General features: G+C 43.3%; 1 protein-coding gene across 1 annotated transcript in view; it reads right to left on the bottom strand.

The window, feature by feature from the left end:
- The window catches only part of MYOF (myoferlin), a 225,995-nt gene that overhangs the window by 41,532 nt on the left and 156,812 nt on the right, over positions 1-27,651 (bottom strand). Inside the window, 3 exon segments of the mRNA XM_068258907.1 lie at positions 6,171-6,269; positions 18,611-18,622; positions 22,493-22,549. Coding sequence (XP_068115008.1) covers positions 6,171-6,269; positions 18,611-18,622; positions 22,493-22,549 — 168 coding nt within the window.

The raw sequence follows: 27,651 nt of genomic DNA, 5'->3' as shown, positions 1-27,651 counted from the left end.
CTTGCAAGAAGCAGGTCATGGAAGGGTAATCACTTGGAGCGTGGTCAGTGAAACAATTATTACTTACATAGGGGTTTGTTACACTAATAATACAGTTTAGGTATGGTTCAGCTACCGTAGTTATAATACATATATCACTCAGCAATGGGTGGAGAGTACGCCAAGGTCATTCACTGTCCTAAATTCAGCTTCAAAAGGAAAACTATAGTGAGAAGTATGGAAGTTGTCATCTTTATATGGGTGCCACAGCGGTCTTTTGTCTAAAGGAAGATACCCACGACGTCATTTTTCGGAACACATTTTCATGTCTAATACATTTTTTCCACAATACTGCACACCATTTTAACTCTTTCAGGCAGAGGAAAGAAAGGAGGAATGCTTGACATTGTACACACATTTATCTTATGTCACCTAGAATACTATTTAAAGTGGTCTGAAACGGACATAACATTCAATAAAAATGTGTTTTCCTACTTATTACTCATACTTTTATCATATTTGCTTTTGTGCGTAAGTAATATTGTCTGTCTACAAATTACAAGTTTCCAAAGTGTATTTTATCTTGCCCTGCATTTTATTCCAACTGCTTTTTTATTATATATTAACATCTTCCAATGAGTTGTTCTGAACTGTGTGTGCACCTGAAGCAGAGACAGCTTCTCAGTGTTTTTTACTTGTTAAAAACAAATGAATCAACATTGGAATGTAAACAAAGATTGTTATCTCCAGTTCAGCGGATTTGAAGCTGAAAAGCAGGACAAAGTGCTTTGTTTAGCCACTTCAGCGATGTTCTGCTACAATTTTTTTCTGGGATAGTAGCTTTGAAGCTGTAAGGAATCTTTTAGAGCAAAGTAGAAATGCTGACTTTCAGACCACTAAGTCGATGTGGATGCTCTAGACCAGGAGGGTGGATCACACAATCATGTTCATGCAGAGTTGAAATTCCAGAAAGAACTCTATATAAACACATTTGAAGCTGTGACGTGGACTTTTCTGTGAATTGGTTTTTTTTTTGAGTAAGGGCCAGAGTCATCCTGAAATATTGGAACTTTTATGACACTAACATTGATCAGTTGGAATCAGCATGCTTACTGGAACTTCAGACATCTCCGTGATTAGATCTGAGCCATGCCTCTTTCAGATGGGTAACTGACAGGCGTTCAGCTGCTCTCCTGCACGGGCCAGGCACTTGTTAGCACTCAGTACTGGTGGTACCCCACTCCCCCCGGAGTGAGATCTGAGCGCTGCTGCTCAGACTGAGCATGTTGCAGTCCTCTGCCAATGCGTAACGCCACTGCATGTCAAGCGCCGATATGCATGGTTTTACAACCGCTGCAATTTGACTGCATATAAATGGAACCTGAATTCAGTTCTCCGTCTGAAGGAGGCCTGAATGTGGAGGGTCTACACTACAGCCAGGGACTGAGCGTATTCAATAAGGAAATGGCTCCTTCTATATTCCTTAGATTTCAGTTTTCCACTAACCATTTGTAATGGATTTTACCCACAACGAAAGTGTTAAAACTTGTGCAGAGGTTTTTTAGGGAAAAGCACTTCGTATCCTTCAGTTGACCTTTAAAGGAAAACTATGGAGGCTGCCATATTTCCTTTTTATCAATGCACCTTGCCTGGTTGTCCTGCTGATCCTCTGCCTCGACTACCTTTAGCCATAGACCCTGAACAAGCATGCTGCATGACTTCTTCAGATGTGTGATGCAGACAGTACTGATGCCAGAAAGATCAGCAGGGCTGCCAGGCAACTGGTATTGATTAAAAGGAAATAAATATGGCAGCTTCCATAGAACCCCTACCGGTAGGGGTTGACCCTCTAACCTTGGACCAACGAAGGGCGCTGCAGGAGTTGTCCTCTGCCCCCGATCTTGTGGTTAAACCTTCGGACAAGGGGGGCAACGTGGTCGTCATGAGTGCATGCCGATATGAACGGATGTGTTACAATAGCCTCAATAACTCAGAGTGGTATGAGAGGGTCTCGGCATCGAGGGTGCAAGCCAGTCACCGTAACTTTCAGGCTATATTGAACGAAGCTCTGTCACTGGGGATTATCTCCAGGACGACATATCGTTTCCTGTGGAATCCTAATCCCAGACTTCCTACGTTCTATGCTTTACTTAAGACGCATAAGTCCATTACTGATCCCCCAGGACTCCCCATTATATCGGGATGTGCCCCTTTGACCGAAAATGAGAGTCGATATGTGGACGCCTACTTGCAGCCCCATGTAAGGGCGCTTCCTTCCTACGTACGTGACACCACTCACCTACTTACCATTTTGGATGATATAAGCATACCTACCGGTGCCTGGCTTGTTACCCTTGATGTGGAGGCCCTTTACTCCAGTATCCCCCATGCTGAGGGACTGGAGACCATAAGATCTGTTCTCACGTCCTTACCCATTGATGCCATCCCCCATAATATGTTTTTGCTTAAACTTTTGGAATTTATTTTGAAGAATAATTATTTCTTATTTGACTCCACCCATTTCCTCCAGGTGCAGGGCACAGCGATAGGGATAACCTGTGCCCCGTCCTATGCATGCCTGTACCTGGGGGAGAGGGAACGATGTATTTTTTCGGACACAAACCTTAGTGATCTTTTGGGGTATGTACTTACCTGGCATCGTTACATTGACGATATATTTTTAATTTGGACAGGAACACAAAACAACAATTACTTGATTTAGTACATTTGTTGAACAACAATGTATTTAATCTAAAATTTACCATGACTATGGATACTCAAAGTATCCCGTTTTTGGACATCATGATTTCTGTGAATGACCAGGGGGTATTACAGACGAATCTTTATAGAAAACCGACAGCAGAAAACTCCTTACTTCATGCAAAAAGTTTTCATCCTGCCCACCAAATACGTAGCATTCCAGTTGGACAGTACCTGAGGGCCCGACGTAATTGCTCTGAGGACACTAATTTCCATATCCAGGCTAGCAACTTACAGCAACGCTTTAGAGCCCGGGGTTACCCTAAGAAATATCTAAAGAGAGCCTACCATCGAGCTTGCGACACCCCTAGACCTACTTTGTTATACAATCAATCGACAGAACGGCTAGCTCAAAGCAAATTGGATAGGGGTCTTTCTTTCATCACGAGATACAATGATCATCATTTTCAGGTCCGAGCTTTACTTCAAAAACATTGGCATGTACTCACGAATGACCAACGCGTTGCCCCCTTTGTCCCCAAGGAGCCCTCTGTGACTTACAGGCGGGCCGCCACTATAGGGGACAATTTGACACGTAGTCACTACCCAGGTAGAGCGAAAGCTAAATTATGCAACTGTAAAGTCCTGGGTACATACCCTTGCCATTCTTGCAACTAATGTAGCTATATTTATGCTGGCAAACAGTGTCCCCTTGTCACGAGAGATATTACATTAACCACTAGACATTATACTAATTGTGAGACAGAGGGGATAATTTATCTCCTCCTCTGTCCGTGTGGGGCATTTTACGTTGGCAAGACAGGTAGATCCCTTAACAGACTTATTTATGAACATACCTATGGTATTCAGGAGGGACACCAGACACCCGTGGCTCGACACTTTGCAGGTTGTCAAAAGGGAAATCCTGGGAAAATACGCTTTTTTGGTCTGGATAGGGGCCATCGGGACCCGCGTGGTGGGGATTGGGATGTGAGACTCCTTCAATGCGAGGCCTTTTGGATATACAAACTCAAGGCCTTTTGGGCACCAGGCCTTAATGAAGGCATTGACTTCGCTCCATTTCTGTGATTGCTCTCTTGTAGGTTTCTGCATTTTGGAGGGCTTGATTTCCATTTTTCTGGTAATTGTCCATTCACTCTCTCCTCCCACTCTGTGTACTTGTGTTTGGAGCCCCTTGTGCCCCATTTGGCCCTTCCCAGCCCCCTATTATCTCTGTATACTCCCTTCCCATTTGAGCCTTATGATTGGGATATGATCATTAATATTGACTTCATTTTGGTTGGTGGGATGGCCTGGTACTCTGCTGCCCCACTGCGCTTTAAAAGTCTCCCCCTGTTTGTTTCCCATTGGTGGGACAAGGACTACTCATTGTATGTCATTATATCTTGCTGTCTTATATTTATCTGGTGATGTTTACCTTTGATAGTAGGGATTGATTGAATAAGATATGTTATAATTAATGTTTTTTGCTATTTACTGTTTTTTTTTTTGTATTATTAGGAATGTATTAACTCTTTATAATATTGCTGCCTTGTGGGGGTTAGTTGCTATGCCCCCCTCCCCCTCGGATGTGCACTGTTTAGTGGCCTTGGACTTTGGGTGGGGCGGTTTGGGGGTCCCCCCTTTTCCCCTCTTGTCCCCTCTTCCCCCTTCCCACAAGTTCATCCTTAACCCCCCCCCCTTTGGGCAAGTTTGGCTATTGATCAGTTTCATCCCTGGGGGGTAATGGCTTTTGGGCGGCCTCGTCTTTTGTGAGATACCAAAGGTCCTATGTCTCCATGACATCGGCGTGGGAGCACGGCAGCTGTTGCTGTGCTCTTGTGCACCCCTGCAGCTCTTCTCTATTTGTCCGCATGACTTCCAGCGGCTATGGGTATAGTTCCAGGTGTCGCGTACCCGCATGGATGCGTCATCCCTCCCTACTCGACCGAAATATCACCAGTGGCCGTGGAGGGAGCTCCATGCGACGCGTACACGCGGAGAACTGGACGCGTCGCACCTTCCGCTTCCGCCGCTCACTCGCCGCCCAGATCATGTGGTGGCTTAGTGGGCGGGCGTGTGTGTGGGGGGCGTGCTGGCGTCCTCCGGCCACTCAGCGCCTTATTTAGGCCGGCTTCTTCCCCACAGGCAGCAAACACTAGAGTCTGCCCTGACGATGCTGGTAACCTTACCAGTGAAACCGGTTGGCTCCATTAAGCTCATTTGACCAGACACACACATATGGGTGGCAGTACTCGGGCTCTGGCTGGACAACTCCTCTACATTGCTGTGACTACTTATCCGGATGAGTATACCTCTATGATTTACTCCAAAAGTGGTACAGTTCATAGTTACTATAGCTGTGTAATAATCAATGTGCACTTTATGATCATTGAGACAATTTTGTACTGGATGCACACTCCATGCCCTTGCTTGTTGGAATCTCAAGTTATATCATGCTAGGTTGATGCTGCATAAGGGATTACCCTGGCGAACTATATGAATCATATCAACCTCAGTACAACATCATAACAAGCTTTCATGTCTGTGCACCTGTCCAAGAATCCATTATGTGCCTCTATAACTAACATTCACTGATACCGCTTGGGGACCAATTCTAGTAAACTGTATGCTGCATCTGGAATATATGGAATGCGCATTGTACTATCTTCATATCTGCCAGCCAGCCCGGAATATCCACCACATGAACTGTGTTGTCTTATGCTGTAACATTGATTTTTTTCACTCTGGTCCATGTCAGAACCCCAATAGGGGCTGACTGTCGGTTAGACTGATTCTACCTCTCAGTTTGTGGTGTCTATACGTGATTTATATTGTGACAGCGTCAGTACAAGGCTCTCAACTCTGGCGGACTGAATCCACTTGTCCGTCCCTTTTCATTATATCTACAACCACTGCTATTGATACTGAAATCACTTTGTGGTGGTTTTGTTTGGATCTAGAATATATGCATACTATTCAACTCAGGAATTACAAGGAGGAGAATTTTTTCTTTTGGGCCTTGGATACTTAGTCTAACAGCTTTATGATATACATCATTTCTTCTCCAATGGTCTTTCTGCTCATATGTCCTTGAAAGGAGTCTCCTACAATGAATTGTGTATTCCTTACAGATTGAGACCTGGATACATATATCCTTTACAGGGGATCCCCACCAATATCTTGTTTACTCTAGGTCTCAAATTTGATCCCGAGACAGCCTATCTGCCTGTGTGTTCTGGTTATATTTTTAATTACTATATATTTTTGTGTATTTTGGTGATTAATAAAATTTGCATTTGTATTTTTATATGTATAACCAGTCTCCTCCTGTTCTCTTGGTCAATCAATTGTCACTTCAGGTGTCCTTTAAAATTCTGTGGGTTGCCAATTTAGCAGATTGATGCTTAAAAACAAACAATCCATATTTAAAAATGGGTATCAAAGTGAAGGCTTAGGAAAATATTAAAATAGTCAAGCAAACGAGTTACCTTCAAGCTGTCATATCCTTTCTGTAAATACTGCCCGCATTTCTCATGTTCTCCTATTGATGAGTAGTATTTGCTCCACCAGTCAACAATTTCTTCCTCCTGTGAAGGATACAATGAATGAGAGGCTTGTGTAGGAAGTACCTGCAGTCATTTCAATTTATGGACACAATCCAAGAGGTAACACCATTGCTTACCTTGTCCACTGAAAGAGAAAAGATATTTGCAGGAAAACACATTCTAAATACTGAACCTAGATTTGTGGCCCAAAACTGTTACATGACCTTAGCAGTGTTAATCAGAGCTTCTGTCTGGGTGGCCCTCAGTTCCTTTCACTGGCTCTGCTCAGACCTGGCAGAAAAAAAATAACCTTTCCGCAGCAATCAGAGGCATAGGGGTCACCATGGCAACTCATGTGGGGCTCGTAGCAAAAGGGGGACCCAGCGTGACTGGCTGGCGGTGATAAAGGGGTCCGTGGCAGGTCTCATGGAGACCCATGGTAGGCTAAAGTGCGGAGTAGCGTAGGTGAGAATGCACCTCTCCAGGTGTCCCCGTCTGCATGACTACAGCACCATCTTATGCGCTTTGAGTCCTATGAGAGAAAAGCACTTTACAAATGTTATTGTATTATTGGATCTATTATCTTCTGACTACCTATACTGGGGGGCCCTCTGGCTTTATATAGCTTTATATACTTGGGGGGGGGGGGGGGGGATCTACTACTAGCTACCTATACCGGGCGGGGCTCTGGCTTCATATACTTATATAGGGGAGATCTACTACTAGCTATCTATACTGGGTGGGGAGGCTTCTTCTGGTTACCCTTTGGGGGGGGGGGGGGGGGGGTTTGTCACTGTGTCTATACTGGTGAAGGCTACAACTTCCTACCTATTACTAGGGAGGGGGGCCTCTGGCTACCTATACTGGCAGGCTACTGATGACTATGTACTAGGAGATGTTCATACTGGGGGGCCCTCTGGCTTCCTATACTGGGGGCTCCTCTGGTTACCTATACTGGAGGTACCTGTGACTAATACTGGGAGGGTACCGCCACTGATACCGTAGACACAAAGGTGCCTTATGAGTTTTTTCTGTTAATGATTAGTGGGGGAAAGTCTTTTTGGATGGGTATTAACTTTTATGAATATGGCCTCTTCAACAAGTCTTGTATAATTCTGATTTCTTGAAAAATCCTTCCTCTCTCTGATTTACATTCTGAAATGTATGAATGATGGTGGTGACATCTTAAGTTCGGCCAGGTGATCTGTACGGAATGTTCGTTACTGAGAGTTCTATGCTACAGAGGGAGATAGTGCTTGCTTGGCATTAGGTGGCATTAGGAAAAAGCTTTTTCCCACAATGCAAGGAGGTTCACAGACAGGAAACTGTCAGGACCATGGTCATGGCATACTGTGGGAGTGGTTTAACCACAATATCATCCATACAGACCCCCCCCCCCCTCCTCCGATCTATTCAAGAAAAAGATAAAGATTTCTTGTGGTATATGGGGGTATAAAGGGGCTATCAGCTACTGATTGGGATGAAGTTCAATCCTGGATTAAACATCTGTACTTCAATGAGAAAACTTACTGTGACAATATAGCTTTACTGAAGCCAGTTCCCAATGGTCTACCACAGACTGATTTTAGACCTGGCATTCTGCAGAATGCAAATTATGAAGCTAAGCAATTGTTTTTGACAAAACTTAACAGGAGGAATAGTGCAGAGCCCCAGCCAGGAAAATAAAACTCTGCATATCAGCATTTCTTTCAGGTCAGTTTTCACTGGAAATATTGAATAAATTACAGATTTAGCTTCATGTAAGCTGCCAGTAGATAAAACTACTCTGGTTCCTTCGTAATCCTCCAACAGGCCTGGAAGCTGCTATACACAGCATTGTATATCCTCAATCTGAGTAAGTTCTGAGGAAATGATCAGAGCTGAAAGTCCTGCCAGTCTACCCAACGTGAAGGTCTTTGGTAACACTGCAAACCGCTGGCTCTACTGCTGCGCCTCACTTTCCTACACATGAATATTCATCTGCTCAACGCTTACAATAGATTTTTTACTAAAATACTCAACTAAATTCTTTCCGTACATCCATGTGACTAAAGGTGCGTACACAACTTTGATGGCTGTCACCTGTCAGGACCTGATCCTCTTGGGCGATATTGCTGGACCAGGCCACCCACCCACCCATCAGCTGTGTAGCGGACGACGCCCTGTGTTGCTATGCGGGGGGAGTGATGGAGAGTGGTGTGTGCATGACATCACGCAGCGGGTGGGGGATTGGCGCAAATAATGGCATTGCAGGAGTAGATCCGCTCCAGCAGATTGCCCGTAGGTTGAGGGTAACTGGCTGCTGTACAAGCCCTGATGGTCGGCTGAGGTGGTAATTATCGGCCATGTCAGGCGTGTGTACAAAGCTCAAAAGAGAATGTTCTGACACTAACTGAAGGGGAACAGGCAACTGTAGATCAATGAGGAGAAGATGAGAACCTATGAATTGGTTCTCCAGGTTCTTTAACCGCACGCACGCACACAAAAACCGCACGCACACAAAACCCGCACGCACGCACACAAAAACCACACACACAAAAACCGCACACACACCGCACACACACCACACACACACAAAAACCACACACACACAAAAACCACACACACACAAAAACCACACACACACAAAAACCACACACACACAAAAACCACACACACACAAAAACCACACACACACAAAAACCACACACACACAAAAACCACACACACACAAAAACCACACACACACAAAAACCACACACACACAAAAACCACACACACAAAAAAACCACACACACACAAAAACCACACACACACAAAAACCACACACACACAAAAACCACACACACACAAAAACCACACACACAAAAAAACCACACACACACAAAAACCACACACACACAAAAACCACACACACACAAAAACCACACACACACAAAAACCACACACACACAAAAACCACACACACACAAAAACCACACACACACAAAAACCACACACACACACAAAAACCACACACACGCACACAAAAACAGCACACGCACACAAAAACCGCACACACGCACACAAAAACCGCACACACAAAAAAGACAAAAAAACTCAAACACTTTCAATTGACGATTTTAAATGGTCCAAATAGTATCAGAGATGACGATTTTTGTATTAAAGTTGGTTATATGGTCTCCGATTAAGGCAAGAAGTGAGCAAATGTCACCACATGTACAGGATACAGATGAAAACTTCGCAAGATTTTATTGCAGTCTTTCTTCCCCTACACTGGAATGTGAAAGAATGTTTTAACCATTTACTTGCTGTTGTCTGTCCTATATCAGGGGCATCACTGCAGCCATCTTATTCCCAGAACTAACCATTAAAGGGTACCTAAAGTACATTGGATATAAAGGCGGACATTTATTTTCTTTAAAATAAAGCCAGTTGTCTGGAAGTCCTGCTGATCTCTCGTTTCAGGTGTGTGATTCAGACACTTCTGAAGCAAGCATGCAGCTAATCTAGTCAGACTAATCAGAAACATCTGCTCTGCATGCCTGTTCAGGATCTATGGTTAAAAGTATTAGAGGCAGATGATCAGCAGGACAGCCAAGCAATGTGCATTGTTTAAAAGTAAATAAATAGGTCATCCTCCATATCCCTCACTTCAGTTTCCCTTTAAAGAGAATAGCGTGGATCAGCTTTGTTAGGAAATGATCAGGCTTCCCGAATACTGAACGAGTTCGTCCAGAATCCCCACCGCAGGGTGGAAATTGATCATCCTGCTTGCTTTAGAATATAGATCGCTATTTGTAACATTTATTCCAGAGGTAGGATTACCTCCTGTAATTTTCCTGGCAACCTGTGCATTCATCGGGCTGCATGTGTATTGCACAACTTACCCCTTCATAAATTCTGCTGAACACAATGGAGGCTTTGAAGGCTGCAAGAAAGCGAATAGTGTATATATAGTGTACATAGTAACTACACGGGTCCCGCCTCCCACTATCACCCATACATGGGCACACGTGCAGGAAACCAAGGATGCGGTTATGATAAAGCTGATGGAGAATGCTGGGTTTATTTTCATTCTCTGAAAAAAAGTATGAAATATATAAAGAATTCTCCTGAATTGAACCTCAGTGGTGTATCGAATGGGGGCAATCAAACTCTTAAAATTTGCTAAAAGCCACCTTTTTGTGTAAAATCAAAAAGTTTTGTATCAGGATGATACCATTTTTCAGCTAACTTAAAAGAATAAAGAGTAAGGAAGCTTTCGTCTGTAAAGGCTTTCCAGCCGAAAGCTTGCTTACTTATTCTTTTAAAGTTAGCTAAAAAAAATGGTATCATCCTGATACAAAACTTCTTGCTTTTACTGATGGCTAACACTGTACAATACCCTACTGCTACTACCTTTTTTGTGTAAAAGCACCCAACTCCTTGCACTGTAAAGGTGGCCATAAGGCAGCCTGGTGAATCAGACGAAAATCGGTGCCGCCAACAGCATGTCCGACCAACAATGCAACCAATTTTGGGGAAAAAATTGGTTGCATGTATCGATTGGACAAGCTGCAAGATGTAGGGCCGACATGGTCGAGTGTGCGCTGTAAAGGCATGTAATATCAGGACGAGCGTCGAACACGGAACCCCTGGTGCTGTGTCCCCCCCCCCCCTTACTTGTAAAATATGTACCCTGGTGCCCCATACAGTATACTTTACCTGTCCACCGCGAGCTCCATGCACACACGAGCCCCCTGTAGTTGGTCGGCATATACATGGGCGCATGTGTGAACTCACATGAGCCCACGTTACGTTGGCAAATATTGGCCAAATATTGCTGTATCTAATGAGCACATCTCTGTAATTCTGATCAGTAAAGATAAGCAATGAGATGCAAATACTGGGTTCATGCAGAATTATGTAAATATATGCAGCTTAAGCACCTTTTTGCTCAAATCCAATTCCACCTTGTCAGAATTTGATTGGTTCATTTTTAAACTGCATACGTTTGCATAATCCTGCATCAATTCTCTTACTGACCATCCCTACTGATGAGGTGATTTGGGCACAGAGACTGTCAGCGATAGTAGGCACTGCCATAGAACAGATTATTATGTGGCTATGTGGTGCAGGGTGCTTACTCTGGCAAGTACTCTGTCGCTCAGTAGCCAAGCACTGGCTGTTCCTAAACAGGCTACACGATTTAGGTGCAGTTTTGAGTGCTGGTGCTCGGCTATTGAATAGCCATGTGCCAGCTATCATTTCTAAGCAGCATTGTCTAAGCAGCATAGTCAGTATCCAGCAAACTGGATACTGACTACTGGATATATGTGAAGACCGTGGAAGGTTAGTAACTGCTGGTAATGGTTAGGCATAGTTGTAGGAGGGCTAGTGTTTGGGGATAGGGTAGAGGGAGATTTGTTTACATGCGGATTCTGGATGCAGAAAACTGACTACAATGAATGCCTATGGGAAATCTGCAACAGGCCCACAGACATTCACTGGAGTCAGAATCCGTGGGTAATGGAAACGGGCCCTTAGGGTTCAGGGGTTAGGGGTTAGGGATAGGCACAGCTCTAGAAGGGTTAGGTCCCATTTATACTTAATCAGGTGCTCTCAGTTATAATTGAAAGTACAACTGATTTTCAAAGTAATGTCCATGTTTTCCTATGGCACAGTTCTCACTATACTTTTTTTTTTTTTTTTTTAACTGAAGGCTTTTTCTCAATGCACTGCTATGGATAAAAAAAAAAAAACCACGTACTAATGTGTACCAATGTATTAAGTGTAAAGGGCCCTTAGTGGGAGAGGTAAAAGGTGGGGGGGGGATTAGATTAATAACTAGTGTAAGGTCTTTTTAGCCCTTTATACAGATTACAATTCTACTTCAATACCACAACATTTGTAAAGCGCTTTTCTCCCATAGGACAGATCAATAAAGGGTTGCAGGCTGGACTGTGTTACAGAGGAAACAGTCTATGTTCATAAATACCAGACTCCTTCCTGGCTGGCAGAACACAAAGGGTAGCCTTAGGGCCCTTCCTCTCCAACCCTGTACCACTAAAATACGGTGTACCTCAGGGTGCAATATTATCCCCTTTACTTTTCACCATATACATGCTGCCACTTGGAGAAATCATACAAAAACATGGCCTGACATATCATTGCTATGCTGATGACACCCAGCTATATTTGTCATTCAAACCTGGCATTACAGACCCTACTCCACAAATAAACTCATGCTTAGCTGAGCTTCAGGAGTGGATGAATATGAATTGGCTAAAACTTAATGCTGACAAAACTGAGGTACTTGTTATCGAGGGCCAGGGCTCAACAGCAAAGCAGCCCCAGTCTCAACCAACACCGCTAAGGATAGGGAGCCTGGGAGTACTGATTGATAGGAAATTAAGCTTCAGGAATCAAATCTCAGCTGTTGTGAAACATTCCTTCTTTCATCTAAGGAATATTGCAAAGATTAAACACCTAATTCCTTCAGAGGATCTTCCAACCCTAGTCCATGCCTTTGTCACATCAAGGTTAGACTACTGCAACGCCCTCTACACAGGCCTGCATAAGAAAGACTTACGCCGCCTGCAATTAGTACAGAATGCCGCCGCAAGGATGTTAACGAGCCAACCCCGCCATTGCCACATAACACCAACCCTGAGCTCACTTCACTGGCTACCGATAAAATGGAGATTTCTGTTTAAGATTGGCTTACTGACATTCAAATCCTTGCACAATCTGGGCCCTGGATACCCGAAGGACTTGTTGCAACTGCATCACACCCCCCACAATCTTAGATCAAAAGGACGCAACACCATGGTCACCCCCATAGTCCACCTCAAAACCTTTGGAGACAGAGCCTTGTGTCATGCTGCCCCTACACTTTGGAACTCCCTGCCACACCCAATCAGGACAGCTCCATCCCTGGAAGCATTTAAGTCCAAACTGAAAACCTACCTCTTTAGTCTGGCATTCATGAACACCTGACTATCTCCTCTAACACAACCCAGCCTGCAACCCTGTATTAATCTGAGACACAACTATGCGCTTTGAGTCCTATGGGAGAAAAGCGCTTTACAAATGGTATTGTATTGTACTAAACAGGTGGCTTTTCAGTTTGGACTTAAATGCTTCCGGGGATGGAGATGTCCTGATTGGGTGTGGCAAGGAATTCCAAAGTGTAGTGGCAGCATGACAGAAGACTGTCTCCAAAGGTTTTGAGGTGGACTCTGAGGGTGGCCAAGTTATTAGATGCTTTTGATCTAAGACCATGGGGGTGTGATGCAGTTACAACAAATCCTTCAGGTATCTAGGGCCCAGATTATGCTAAGATTTGAATGACAAAACACTCTTAAACAGAATTCTCCATTCTATTGGTAGCCAGAGGAGTGAGCGAAGGGTTGGTTGCTATAAGTGTAGCCATCCTGCCAGCATGGCTATTCAGTACCCATGCAAAGTGTATTCTCTGTGTAATATTGCTGAGATTTGCAGTTCTGTGAAATCAGTCCTGAAACAGTTAATTGTTAAATAGTTTGCACTTTCCCTACTACATCTAGGTGGAGAATGCCTGTCACCAATAGGAGAGCAGTTTTTATACTGTGGAGGTTTGTAGCCAGTGAGAGAAAGTCTGAACTCAGAACAGGAAATGTGCTAGAAACTGGATGGAGTGAGCCTGCAGAGAAAGAACTGTGTGGAGGCCTGAAGGAGAAAGGAAAAGGCCTGATGGAGATCTGAAGAGCTGAGCTGTCTGTGAGGTGAAATCCTCTCTACAGTGGCTGTATCCTTTGTTAACAGGAGTGTTTACATCGAACATAGCTACACCTACGGGTGGGCTACACATGGCAATACAGGCGGTGCAGGTCTGTTTGGAAGGCCTGTATAGAGAACATTGCAGTAGCCCAGCTGTGATGTAATGGAGACATGAACTGGGGTTGGAAGATCTGCTGGAGGTTCGAACTGCTTCATTTTTGCTAGTGGTTTTGGGTCACCATGAGCTATTTCGATATTACTTCGAGCCATATCAGTCAAGCCCAGTCTCCTAGAGCCATATTAAACCCTGCTATGCATGCATGAGGACCAGTCCAGAGCGTCTAATCTATGTTAGAAACAGGATGTATGTTGTAACGTGAGCTTATAGAGAATACATTTTACAAAGCCACACCAATCCCCCCCAGTGGTTCTGGATGTGAACCTGGCTCTCAGGGGCATAAAGTGATCTTTTGCATATTTGAGTGTGATGCATCATGGGAAACCACACTCGCTCACTTAATCTGAATTATCTAAAATTCCTTATGTTTTAAGTAGGCAATATTACATATATAAGAAGGGATTGACTTTCTTGCTGCTCAGAACACAGTTCAATACCTACATCACCCAAGTGTTACTTTCGCAATCACTCCGTGCCCAAATGAACAGGTGCCTGCTTAATGTGTACACCCATAATGTGCCTCTTATTGGCTAGAAAATGTTCTCCAAAACCCACCCAAAGCATGACCCAAACAGTGCCAGTGATCACCAGAACCCATGCATCCTGTGCACAATATACATACAAGCAGTGCCATCCAAGACATCACTGTTCTCATTGATGCTGATGTGCTGCTAGACTGGAAATTGGAATATTGCTTAAGAAACTTGCAGAGGTTTCATTTAGGAAATATCATGTACATGGTGAAAGGCCTATTTGAAAAGCCGCAACATCCTATGAATCCCATATTATCCCCAGCTATGAATGTGGTGGGAAGAGCACTATGGTCCAAGGCTAAAAATTAAAGAACCTAAAGGTGGAAAAAATGCCCCAGATGTGTATTTATGCTGGATAATCCAGATGTTTCCCCCCCCCCCCCCCCCCCTCCTCCACCTTGGCACTCCATTGCTGGGACCCCTCAAACTTCTGACAAGGGCTTTCCGCTGAGTGCGTGGCAGTGCTCCTGTCCTTGAACAAGCCAGGGCGCAGGACACCTTGCGTCACTCAGGCTCATGGCAGCTGTGGTGAACGGAAAACAGAACACAAGGACACCGGGAGCCCTTTTGGTGCATTATCGAAGGATAAAATGGCTAAAAACAAGAGTATAATATACTCACAAGTGTAGGTTGCTAGAAGACAAGACAAGACAAATAACATTTATATTGCGCTTTTCTCCTGGCGGACTCAAAGCGCCAGAGCTGCAGCCACTAGGACGCGCTCTATAGGCAGTAGCAGTGTTAGGGAGACTTGCCTAAGGTCTCCTACTGAATAGAAGAAGCAACCACTCATCTGGGCTTGTGGGAAAAGACCGTCTCACACTGTCTTTTTGGGGGTCGGTCGCTGCTCCTTAAAAAAAGCTTCACTCTACTGAGGTATCATGAAGAAACTCCCTGACGCAGTGGGGTTGTTTAATGTGATAAAGGAGAGTAGGAGGCACCCTTGGTGATAAGTGTGTACATAAATATATCAGAATATATATCTATAAAGGTTCTTGCCTACCTTACATAAGGAGACATCAACTTATTAAATTTTAAGTATTTATTATAAGTAGTCAGTACTTCAGACTACGTGCTTCGTAAAAAAACGCTTCCTCAGGTCAAGTAGGGTGCTGAAGTGTGGATCAGGAGGTCCTTGGCGCCCAGGACCGCTTGATCCACACCTCAGCAACCTACTTGACCTGAGGAAGCGGTTTGAGCCGCGAAACGCGTAGTCTGAAGTGCTGACTACTTATACTTAAATTTTAATAAGTGGATGTCTCCTTATTCAAGGCAGGCAAGAACCTTTATATATATATCCTCATATTTATGTACACACATCACCAAGGGTGCCTTCTACTCCTTTAGCCGCTCAGGTTCGGTATTTTCTGCCTTGTGCGAAGGTGTCTTGTGGCTGTGCTCGTTCACAAACAGGAGAATGGGGATTAAGTAGTATTTTGCCATTTCGCCAGTCAACATTGGCTTGGGGCTAGTTTCACTCTGGGGCAATGCGTTGGGTTATAACTTGCACATAACGCAATGCAAAGCAAGTAAAAAAGAAAAATGTGATTTAACAACTGCAGAGACAACTTGAGGGTTAAAAAATTGCAATGTTAAAAGGAAACATCAAGCAAATCGTGCCTCCCCACAATATACTTACACGGGGCTTCCTGTTACCCATTGCAGCCGACATGTCACACACAGCATCTCTGCTTGCAGTAGAGGTCGCCCTCTGCACTGGCGGGAACACCAGGCCGGCGGCTGAGAGTGGAGCTGCGGTGTGGGATGTCGGCTGCCAGGGGCTGGAGGAAGCCCCGGGTAAGTATATCATGGGGAGGCACGATTTAATTGGTTTTGTTTGAGGAGGCACAAATGCACATGTGCAAGTATTTCAGTGTGCCCCTCCACTGATAAACATCAAGCATGTCATTGTGCAGAAACAGGCATTGCGTTTGCCATAGACATGCATTGTGCGCATTACCATGCATGATTCTACAATGCACTATGCTCTGTGCTGTAACAACAGGATCAGCTGCATTGCAGCTGATGCAATGTGAACTTAAACTGAATCACACTACACTTCGATGCGCAAACTGTGTCCATGTAGCGCAACATGTGAAAGTAGCCCTACGGTGTAATGTATTTAACATTTTATAGCAGCTGAATATAAATACAAAAAAATGGTGAAGGTTGGTTGGTTGTGAAGGTATTAAATAAAAAGCCAAACTAAAACCACAAAATAAAACCAGGCAATTTTTGACTTCAGTGAATATGAAACCAGACCCAGGCAGAATGCCGGTTTCATGGACATGTAATGTGCAGCAGTTGTAAGGTAGTACAAACAGGTTTGGTTTTAGAGACCACCATGTTAAATTTTGGGTTAAGTTGAGCAATAATCAGTGGTATCATTACATTGGCTAATGGCTAGATCTCTACACACTGCCAAAATGACCCAATCCTATTCCAATAATTGCACAGGAATGTTGGATGATCAGATGTGCAGAAAGACATGGACTATATTAAAGTGGGATTATACTCAAAAATACATGATTTTTTTTACTTTAAAACATTAAAAGCAGTAAAAACATAAAACACAAAAGGTTGCCACTAATGATCCAATCTTTTTCATCCAATCTTACCAAATCTATGTAGTAGAAGGGTAAACTGAGTGAATATACTAAATGGATAATTTAGACAGTGCCCTTATATTACATCAAATGGTAAGATTGGATGAAAAAGGTTGGATCATTAGTGGGCACCTTAAGATTGGTTTGATGCTATTCGAATACATATTTACACATCCCTGAAGCTGACTGAGATCATTGCCACCTGCTGGACAAATTATCAGTTAGACTTAAAGGGGTTCTGTGGGGGGTGTTGCAAATAAAAACAGACACTTACCTGGGGCTTCTATCAGCCCCCTGTAGCAGTAATGTCCCATGCCATAGTCTTCCGATCCGCCGTTCCCCACCGCCGGCACTGGGCAATTATTCGTCTAACAAGACGAATAATAATGCGCACTCCCGCTCGAGTCATCGGAAGCTTACTCTGCAGGGGCAGTATGAAGTTTTCTTGTACTGCGCAGTAAGCTTCCGATGACGCGCGTGGGAGCGAGCAGGCGCAGTTGGATGCCATGCTGCGCTGGACCGGGGCTGGCGGCAGAGAACGGCAGATCGGATGAGACATCATTGCTACAGGGGGCTGATAGAAGCCCCAGGTAAGTGTGTTTTTATCTTCAACACCCCCCACAAAACCCCTTTAAGTAATTAGTAAGCAAACTAAGAAGAGAAAGTTATCTACTCCCCCCCCCCCCCCTGGATACAGCAGAAACTTTTTTACCTTGAATGCTGGCCCTGCAAGGGCAAGCTTATGAATTAGCAGCTAAATGAAGTGAAAAGCTTTAGAGTTAACCCTCCCAGTACCTCTAAAAGCACTCAGTTGGTTTTAGCTGTCAATTTTATGCCATGTTAAATGCCTTTTAGACCACAGACTAACCACTGGGCGACCGCCCCTTGCCAATGGCCATGGCAGCAGCCCCAGGACCGCTTAACGCCAATTGGTGTCAAGTCCTGGGGCTGCAGTTTGCAGGAGATCGCGCGCAGGCTGCACGCACATCTCCTGCTCGGGGGGCTACTGCCGCTCGGGAGACTGTTAAGACGGCGAAACCATCGTCTTTACAGTTAGTACAGCGCTGCGATCAGCAGCAGCGCTGTACTGGGGACAGCCGTGGCCATCAGACCCCACCAACGGGGAGACAAGGGGGGAAATCACTTGTGTGCTGTGTTGTGCGGCCCTGCAGCTTGGCCTTAAAGCTGCAGTGGCCAATTAGCAGAAAAAAGGCCTGGCCTTTAGGGGGGTTTACCACTGCAGTTCTCAAGAGATTAAATTAAATTTGAGTAATCCCACTTCAAGCTGAAAACATGGCAATGTCTCATAAAATACAATCAAGAGGGAAATTAAGGATTCCTTACCTTTTCTTGTAGCTGGATCCCCAGAAAAAAATCAGATTCAAAGTGTTAAAAAAAAAAAAAAAAAAAAGTTAATTTAGGATTACCGGTAATATAAATGATACATTTTATCAGAAAGTAAAGTCAACCAGGTCACCATGCCCACACATCATTGATAGGTTGTACATTGTATGTTTATTACATATGGTACATCAAACATTAATCAAAGCCATCAGCATAATCAGATCAGCGTTCATAGGCATTTTATAGGCATAAGACGGCATTGATCATTTCATTTCAGGTTTATATATTACTTGTGCCAGTATGTAATAAATCAGTGAAAACAGGGACAGAAATGGAGATAACCGATTTAAAAACCTTGAAAGCAAAGACCTACCTTCATTTTCCCAAAGAAAAGCACTGGATTAACGAAAACTTGTATTTAATGAGTAACTAATTCTGTTAAAATTATGAACTTTTTTTTTGGGGGGGGAGGGGGGGTCCAATCACTTAAAAAAAAAGTGAAGAAAAAAAACGCAAACTAGCCAAGTCCATTTTGACGCCTAGGATTCCCATGTTGCCAAGCAGAGATCCTACATGGATTATATTGCACAACACTTGGTAGTGATAGAGCATCATTGCAAAATGTCCCCATTCATTCTACATTGTGATGCATCAAAATAGAACTTTACATTGTTCTTGAGAAGGTCAAGCAAAGGTTGACATGCTTTGCTTCTAGACCCGTTGGTAAAGCTTGGAACTCATGCAGTCCACCAGCACTGTACACAAGTCAGAGGTCTCACACTGCTCAAAAAAAAATAAAGGGAACACTTAAACACCACAATGTAACTCCAAGTCGATCACCCGTCTCTGAAATCAAACTGTCAATCAGTGTTGCTACCTAAGTGGACAATGTCACATGCTGTTGTACAAATAGAATAAACAACAGGTGGAAATTATAGGCAATTAGCAAGACATCTCCAATAAAGGAGTGGTTCTGCAGGTGGTGACCATATGCTGGTGGCCCTGGGTTCCTCCTAATGCAAGACAATGCTAGACCACTTGTGGCTAGAGAGTGTGCAATTACTGCCAGACGATGGCATTGATGCTATGGACTGGCCCGCCCGTTCCCCAGACCTGAATCCAATTGAGCACATCTGGTACATCATGTCTCGCTCCATCCACCAATTGCCACGTTGCACCACAGACTGTCCAGGAGTTGGTGGATGCTTTAGTCCAGGTCGAGGAGATCACTCAGGAGACCATCTGCCACCTCATCAGGAGCATGCTCAGGCATTGTAGGGAGGTCATACAGGCACATGGTGGCCACACACTACTGAGCCTCATTTTTGACTTGTTTTAAGAACATTACATCAAAATTGGATTAGCCTGTAGTGTTTTTTCCCACTTTAATTTTGAGTGCGACTCCAAATCCAGACCTCCATGGGTTGATAAATTTGATTTCCATTGATAATTTTTGTATTTCATAGGAACATTTCATTTATTCAGATCTAGGATGCCTTATTTTTGTGTTTCCTTTACTTTTTTGAGCAGTGTATATTAGGATAGGGCCCACACTACTGTACCAAAATCAGCTTTCCAAAAGACCCAATTTTCCATGAAAGACGTTGAAACGGACCAAAGTTAGATGTCCGCCAATTCTCATTCCATTGTCCAACAGAACACAGAGTTGATTTAGGAGTTGGCATGATCATAGTTATTGGTATCATTTACAAGTTAAAGAGACACTGAAGCGAAAAAAATAATTATATTATGATTTGTATGTGTAGTACAGCTAAGAAATAAAACAGATCAGATACATCAGTCTAATTGTTTCCAGTACAGGAAGAGTTAAGAAACTCCAGTTATCTCTATGCAAAAAAGCAATTAAGCTCTACACTTTCAAAGTCGTGGAGAGGACTGTCTTCTGACTTTTATTATCTCAAGTGTTTTCTTTTGCTCTGCCAGAGGAGAGGTCATTAGTTCACAGACTGCTCTGAAAGAATCATTTTGAATGCTGAGTGTTGTGTAATCTGCACATATTATAGAATGATGCAATGTTAGAAAAAACACTATATACCTGAAAATAAAAGTATGAGAATATTTGCTTTGCTGCTACTCTTCTAGTAATTATTCATAGTACACAACCAATTCATTATATATTTTTTTTTCGCTTCAGTGTCTCTTTAAAGAATTGATTTATTTACGGATTTCTCAAGCAGACTATTTACATGAATTAGTATCTCAGGTCTTTATTCTCAGTTGCTCAGCACATGTATTGGAAGGAGGCACTCTCTTGGGCATTTTGTACAGCACTCTAAACTGGGACATGACAAGAGCGCAGAATTGTATGAGAAGCAAAGGGAGACGTTAACAGCCAAGCCTCCTGCTGCTTTTTATCAGTTGCGAACAGATTATATAGAAATTGGGAGCACTGTTCACACTCAATTTAGACAATTTGAACCGATCATATAAATGGTTAAGAAAAAAAAGAAAAAAAAAAAAGAAGGACAATTAATGGGCTATGCACAAAATAGACAGAAGATGCAGGCCCACATGCAAAATGGATTGTATGGGTTTCGGTTTTTTAAATCGCTAAAATGTTTGTTGATATACCAACATCCATCTCTAAAGGGAATCCGAGGTGAGAGGGATATGGAGGCGGACATGTTTATTTCCTTTTAAATAACGCACATTGCCTGGCTGTCCTGCTGATCCTCTGTCTCTAATACTTGAAGCCATAGACCCTGAACAAGCATGCGGATCAGAGGTCTATGACAAATCTTACAAGATTAGCTGCATGCTTGCAGCACGGTGGTGTAGTGGTTCGCGCTTTCGCCTTGCAGCGCTGCTATAGCAGAAGCCTTATTTCACCACCCACCCAACATCTGATTACTGACTGATTAGTAATAGGTCGTATTCCTGGATCTTTACCTAGATAAGGAAAGTGATCACTCACTGTGTTCTGAGGTGTACAGGATTTCCTCCATGTGTAACTAAGGAGAAAAGACTTAAACTCTCACAACTGCGTGCTGCTGTCTGGTAACTGCTTGCTGAGCGCAGATGAACTGCCCGTGGAAATGAGTCCCAAGGGCCCTTTTCCACAGGTGACTGAACTGTGTGCTCAGTGAGCAGCTACCGAGCAGCAGCAAGCAAGATGTGAGTTCGTCAGTCTTTTCGCTGCTTATGAACTGCTTGTGGAAAAGGGCCCTATAATTAGAGACCCTGTAAAGATGGATATGTTTCTCTGCTTGGCAAATGGCAACACCTCAGAGGTACTGGTCCGCTTGCAAAAATGTATCAGATAACATCCTTATAAAAGGTTTTCATTTTTCTCCGATATCCATGAGCAGACTAATAGCACTGCATGCTTTGTAATACCATCAGCCGTAAAGGGTGTCTGTGTCCCCAGTGCCTGCCTACCACACCCAGCAGAAGCAGCCATTTTGTAGGCTGAACCAATTTTCTATTGCTTCAAGAGACAAAATGGCCCCTTCCGTTTTGACAAGTTTAGTATAGACATCAGCTTAGGAAGAAGGAAAGGTTACTGAAAACCAAGAAGTAAAGATACCCCCAAAGTGATGGTACTCCAATCATACAAGTGCTATCTTCCCAGTCATGTGATCATGTGTGACTTTTTTAAAAGTGATTTTCGCGCCATCAAACCACTGGGGGGGAATTTTGGAGAGCAGATTTGGCAAACAAAAATACATTGTATACTAAATAAGACAACAGGTTTTTTTTTTGTGTGCATTAATGAGCCAATTAGGTAGATTGAGTGGTTTAATCTGTTAGACTAGATTTTCCTTCCTGCAGCGCTCTCCGAAATCCCTCCCCAGCGGAGCTTCAAGCAGTGCTGGTGATTGTGGGACTCCTGATCAGTGCATATTGCACACACATACATACATGCACTGTGGTTGGCGAGGTCATTTTTTCCACTGCAGCCGACATGCTGCTTAACAGCTGGAAAGCGGAATTAAACTTGTGAAACTTTGTATTCTCCTGTTTAACCTACAACTTCCATTTATAAACAAACACACTTACGGCCTCAAAGCAGGCACAGCGTTTTTATATGCATTTAAAGTGGATCCGAGATGCATGTTGTGCAGTTTGTGGTTTAGCTTGAGCACGCAGTCTTTTAGTGAGTTGGTTGTTTATTTGGTTGGCGTGTGTATGAGCCTTTAGATATCTATACTCTAAATAGTACTCATTATAATGGTTAACTGGTGTTTATTAAGCTTCTTGAATTATCCAACTTGTCCAAGAAATAATTGTAGCAATAAGGTATGAAAATACAGCTTAGCTTAAGGACTGCTGTATCCACTTCAAATTAGCCATCAGGAGCCATTATTAAGAAATGCAGAGACATGTATACCCATCCCAATGGCCTCTAGAAGAAAGTTATCAACCCCCCCGAGTGCAATATTTATTATAAAAGCTTGCACAAACTGAATGGAACAAGACAAGCTGTAAATATTATGCAATGAAACAGTTTCACTGTCCTGTTCAATAACGTATTAAAACGGAAGCATTACATTATGCTAGAAGTACTTGCTGTCCTAATACAAACACTTCAATCCATACAGTGGGACAAGGGTTCTCTTCAGGTAGGTTCCCATCAGGATTTGGGCCATTTTGCAGGTCTCCTGTACTGATGGTCATATCTAGGTGAACACATGGAGGAGCATGTGATCTGTTTGGTCACGTGATAGATTTGTAAGCCTCTGATTTGCTAGTCAGGATCATGTGCTAAAGCAGGATGTGATCAAAGCAAATATCAACTTATCAAAATCACATGCTTCTCCAGGAGTTCTCCTAGACCTGTACATCACTAGTCTTCTGTACCCCGGCATCACTCTCACGGAAGACCTTCCAGCTGCATCTTCCAAGAAGACCACCTACCCCGCCCCTCCCAGCAAAGGTTGCCATGGGAATGTAAGGTGAATGGGAAGGGGTTTTGATTAACAAGGCCGCTAGCCACTTCATTTTACCATTGCTGGAAGCGGCAGAGTTTACAGACCGGAGGATGGAGACATTCAAACACCTGACAACCAGACTGGTTGAAAAAAAAAAAAAAAAAGACCTACAAAGAGGTCCAGGACCAATGGAAGCCTGCCTTGGAAGACCATATGTGCTTTTCTACCTATTGGGTCATTTTTATTTGGCACCCCTGCACATAGACTAAAGCAAAATGCATTTGGTAAAATAAATAATCCTATTACAACAACTGATGCATCCGAACAGTCAACACTGACTTGGATACAATTTTCACTTCTTACACATGCAAATCTATGTGGAAGACTACAGTAGGATTAGCCAGCTCAGTGCACGATGTATGGAAAATGTATAAAACCAACTAATTTCCAAAACTGCATTTTAGCCACAATAAAATATCAGAAAGAATCAGCACAAGAATCCCATTCTGCAGCATATGGTGGGAGGAACAGAAGAAGACTCCCCTTTGGAACAGTCCACATCTCCTTCACCCACTGGATAAGCTCCAGGTGTCTTCTCACATACTGAGCAACCAGAATACACAGTTTGACATAAAAGCCATCAGATGTGGTATTTCATGGCTGAGGTCCTGTTGGAAGAGTTTCCCCTTCAATTGACGGCTGTCAGAGCGGAGGTGAAGAGGAACTCACTCTAAAGATTCATACACACGCTAAACCAAAGTCATTACAAACGTCCAACAAACCGCAGGTTTCGCCATAATGGATGACAATCATGAGCAAAAATGTAGCCAAGCAACAAACATCAGGCATTTTGCCCAATCCATCCAGTAGAACAACTCAGATGACATTGGGGACAGACCATCAGGGGCGTAACTAGAAATCACTGGGCCCCCTTCAAAACTTTGGATGGGGCCCCCTCTTGCAAATCCCACCTCCCCCCTCCCTTCCCGCTTTCTGCACAGGTAAACTTACAACTAAGGGTATTCAATTGGCTAGTGCACACTCGAATGTGTTTTCCCCATGTAGATAAAAGCAGACAGAAGTGAAGCACTGCAGCATTTTCTCTATCAATTACATTAGCTTCTGTGATAAAACGTGCATGTGTCACACATACATACACACATGGTGGGCAGAAACACATACAGAAAAGTAACAGAGGAGTGTGCTCCCAGCCTCAGCTTATTACACTCACTCTGTCCAGTGTCCATCTCTGTTGGAGCAGAACTGGCTCTGCAGACTCCTCCAGCATCAATACAATACAGAGGGGTAGAGAAGTTGGGGGCTGGGTGTTGTACAGAAGAGCCTGCTTCACACTGAATAGGGACTGTCTACAAATCTTTTTCTGCTAAACTTTGTAGGATTCCTTATCAGTGGTTGAACAGATGCAGTCATTAGGACAATTGTGCAAAGAGCAGAATTTGTTCTCTCTCTGTGCCCTTAGTTGTCAATCTCTCAGGATGGGGCCCCCTTTGGCTTCTGGGCCCCCCTGCAGCTGCATCCCTTGCAGGGTCTATTGTTACGCCCCTGCAGGCCATTCAAAATGTAGTTTCCGCTTGCTTCTGCAGTAAGTGAGTAGCTCATTTGCAATACTGGTGTGTGGAAACAACAAGTCTTTTCAAGGACGTCGCTGATAGTCGTTTCTGTAATGTTGGCCATTTCTTTTCCATGACATGTTAGGCGTATGTATGGACCTTCATAGTTACACTTAAAGGATACTCGAGGTGAGAGGTATATGAAGGCTGCCATATTTAATTTCTTTTAATACCAGTTGCTTGCCAGTCCTTCTGACCCTCGGTCTCTAATACTTTTAGCCATAGACCCTGAACAGGCATGCAGCAGATCAGGTACTCTGGCTTTTATTGGATTAGCCATATGCTTGTTCCAGGGTTTTGACTCAGACACTACTTATGCCCGAAGATCAACAGGGCTGCCAGGCAACTTGCATTGTTTAAAAGGAAATAAATATGGCAGCCTCCATATACCTATCACCTTTGGTATCCTTTAATAAAATCTCCATTTAAATGCCCCACAATGGAAATATATACCAAATATCATGCAATTAAGTATAGTTTAATTTAAAAAAATCAATTTGGCACAGATATAGTACACAAAGAAAGGAAATAATATCAATAATGAGTAGAATAATAAACATACCAGTGAAGCCAAGATTACTACTGCATAACAGAACAAAAATGCTTAGAATAACTAAGGTTTATTAGACATGCAATCACTCACATCAGTCTATGCACCCAGGGGTGCTCCCAGTGCAATTTCCCTACCGCAGCACTCATTACCCCAATACTATTGACCATGGTAGGAAACGATAGCACCCACTGAAAACTGAGGATACATACACACTCTAGATTACGTTCACCTGATAGGCAAATGTTCTGGATCCCTCTGGTGACAGCTCGGGGCCCGATGCTGTACAGACTCGTCACTAGCCTGCAGGCTATGATAATGCATTGGTCACTATGGAGAGGGAGCAGAAGGGATGGCAGGTGGTGCACAACGGAGCAACCTCACATGGGCGAGGCAAGTGGGGAGGACAATAACCTCAGGGGGTCGCTAAAGGAGTTTAATTCAGAGTGTGTATGTAGCTTAACACAGATCCAGAAATAGCAATGTTCATGAAATTCACAGAAACGAAAAACATTTTGGCTCCACATAAACCACAATTTCTAAGCCTCAGCACTGGCTGCCATCACAAATGGGTCTTGCTGAGCCTGTAATGAGATTAAAATAAGACTAATGCTAGGTACACACCATACACATTTTCGGTTAGCTTTTTTCCATGTTGTAGGTAAATCTAACAGAAGAATCTATCTGGCAGGTAAATCTAAGAGAAAATCTAACAGTAAATTGTATGGTGTGTACCTAGCATTAGACTTGACTATTAACTCCTTTTCTAACCTTGGCACTAGTGCAAATGCAGGTGATAAAAACAACCTGCTGAAAAGAGGTGTGGCCAGGTCTTAAGAGGCGCTCAAGAAGTGGTATGGGCAAGGTTATGAATTTGGAAGTCTTGTCAAACACTGATGTTCACTTGGGCCCAGTAGAGCCTCAGTGGTAGGAGCCTGCATGGTTCAGGTAAAACCTGTACCATTTATAACTTTGCCATCAGTTTGTCATGAAAAACTCAACAGATCTCCTTTAATAAAGCAGTGGTTTACTCAACTAATCAGTAGCTCCAAATTAGATTTACTAATGCACAGTTCCAATTAGACACCTGGAACCAAAACTTGCCATTTCTGTGAATATTATGATCAAACTGTCCAAGAACTACGGGTTGGCGCCTCTCATCTATTAGTAATGTCTGCAGCAATTGCCGCGAAGCTGGTCTTTTTATTCCCTGAAAATGTACACCCATGTATTTGTTTCTACAGAAACCGATAATACAATAAATTGACATGACTTTTTTTTTAAATTTAACTCCCAAAAACACATGACCATTTTGATTTTTCTCTTATTAGCAAGGATATAACAAATCAAATCAACATCATTAGTTAGAAACCTCCATTTCTATGGAATAAGAGTAGATTTCTCATGCAAGAATACAGCTAAAAAGATCTGTAACTTTTCGTAGTTGTGCAATGACTGCTCACCCAAGATCTGATTTAATCAACTAAAATTGAAAATCAGCTCCTGGGAAGATGAAAAGTTACAAAACCTCTAGTGTATTCATAACTTCATGAATGTATTTCTGAGCGGTTATACAAGGAAGACCATTCATGAAGGCAAGATCGATGAAGAAGCTCTTTCCCCAATACATTTTAGGTCAAAGTCCTACAAACTGCATGCATGAAGGTCACCGTGTCCAAAAACATGACTACAGGACAGAGATATAGCCCGAGAACCTTATAAGGGCAGAAGCCAAGGAATGTTGGTTTAAAAAAAAACAAGCCTTATCAGCCTGTCGACAGACTGTACACACAGGCAAACTGTTGGCAGAACGGCCGATCCCACGGGCGGGTCTGACGACCCGTCGTTTGTGGGAATCTGGCATGTGTACGCACCTTCAGACTTTCTTGGAGTATTGCTTACCCACTTCCTATTCTTTGTTCAGGCCTTTGGTAACACTTTACCATAAAACTATGTCTAAAAATACTT

The sequence above is a fragment of the Hyperolius riggenbachi genome, chromosome 10 (genome assembly GCF_040937935.1).
Source record: "Hyperolius riggenbachi isolate aHypRig1 chromosome 10, aHypRig1.pri, whole genome shotgun sequence".
Taxonomy (NCBI): Eukaryota; Metazoa; Chordata; class Amphibia; order Anura; family Hyperoliidae; genus Hyperolius; species Hyperolius riggenbachi.
This window is presented reverse-complemented; position numbering and strand designations above follow the sequence as displayed.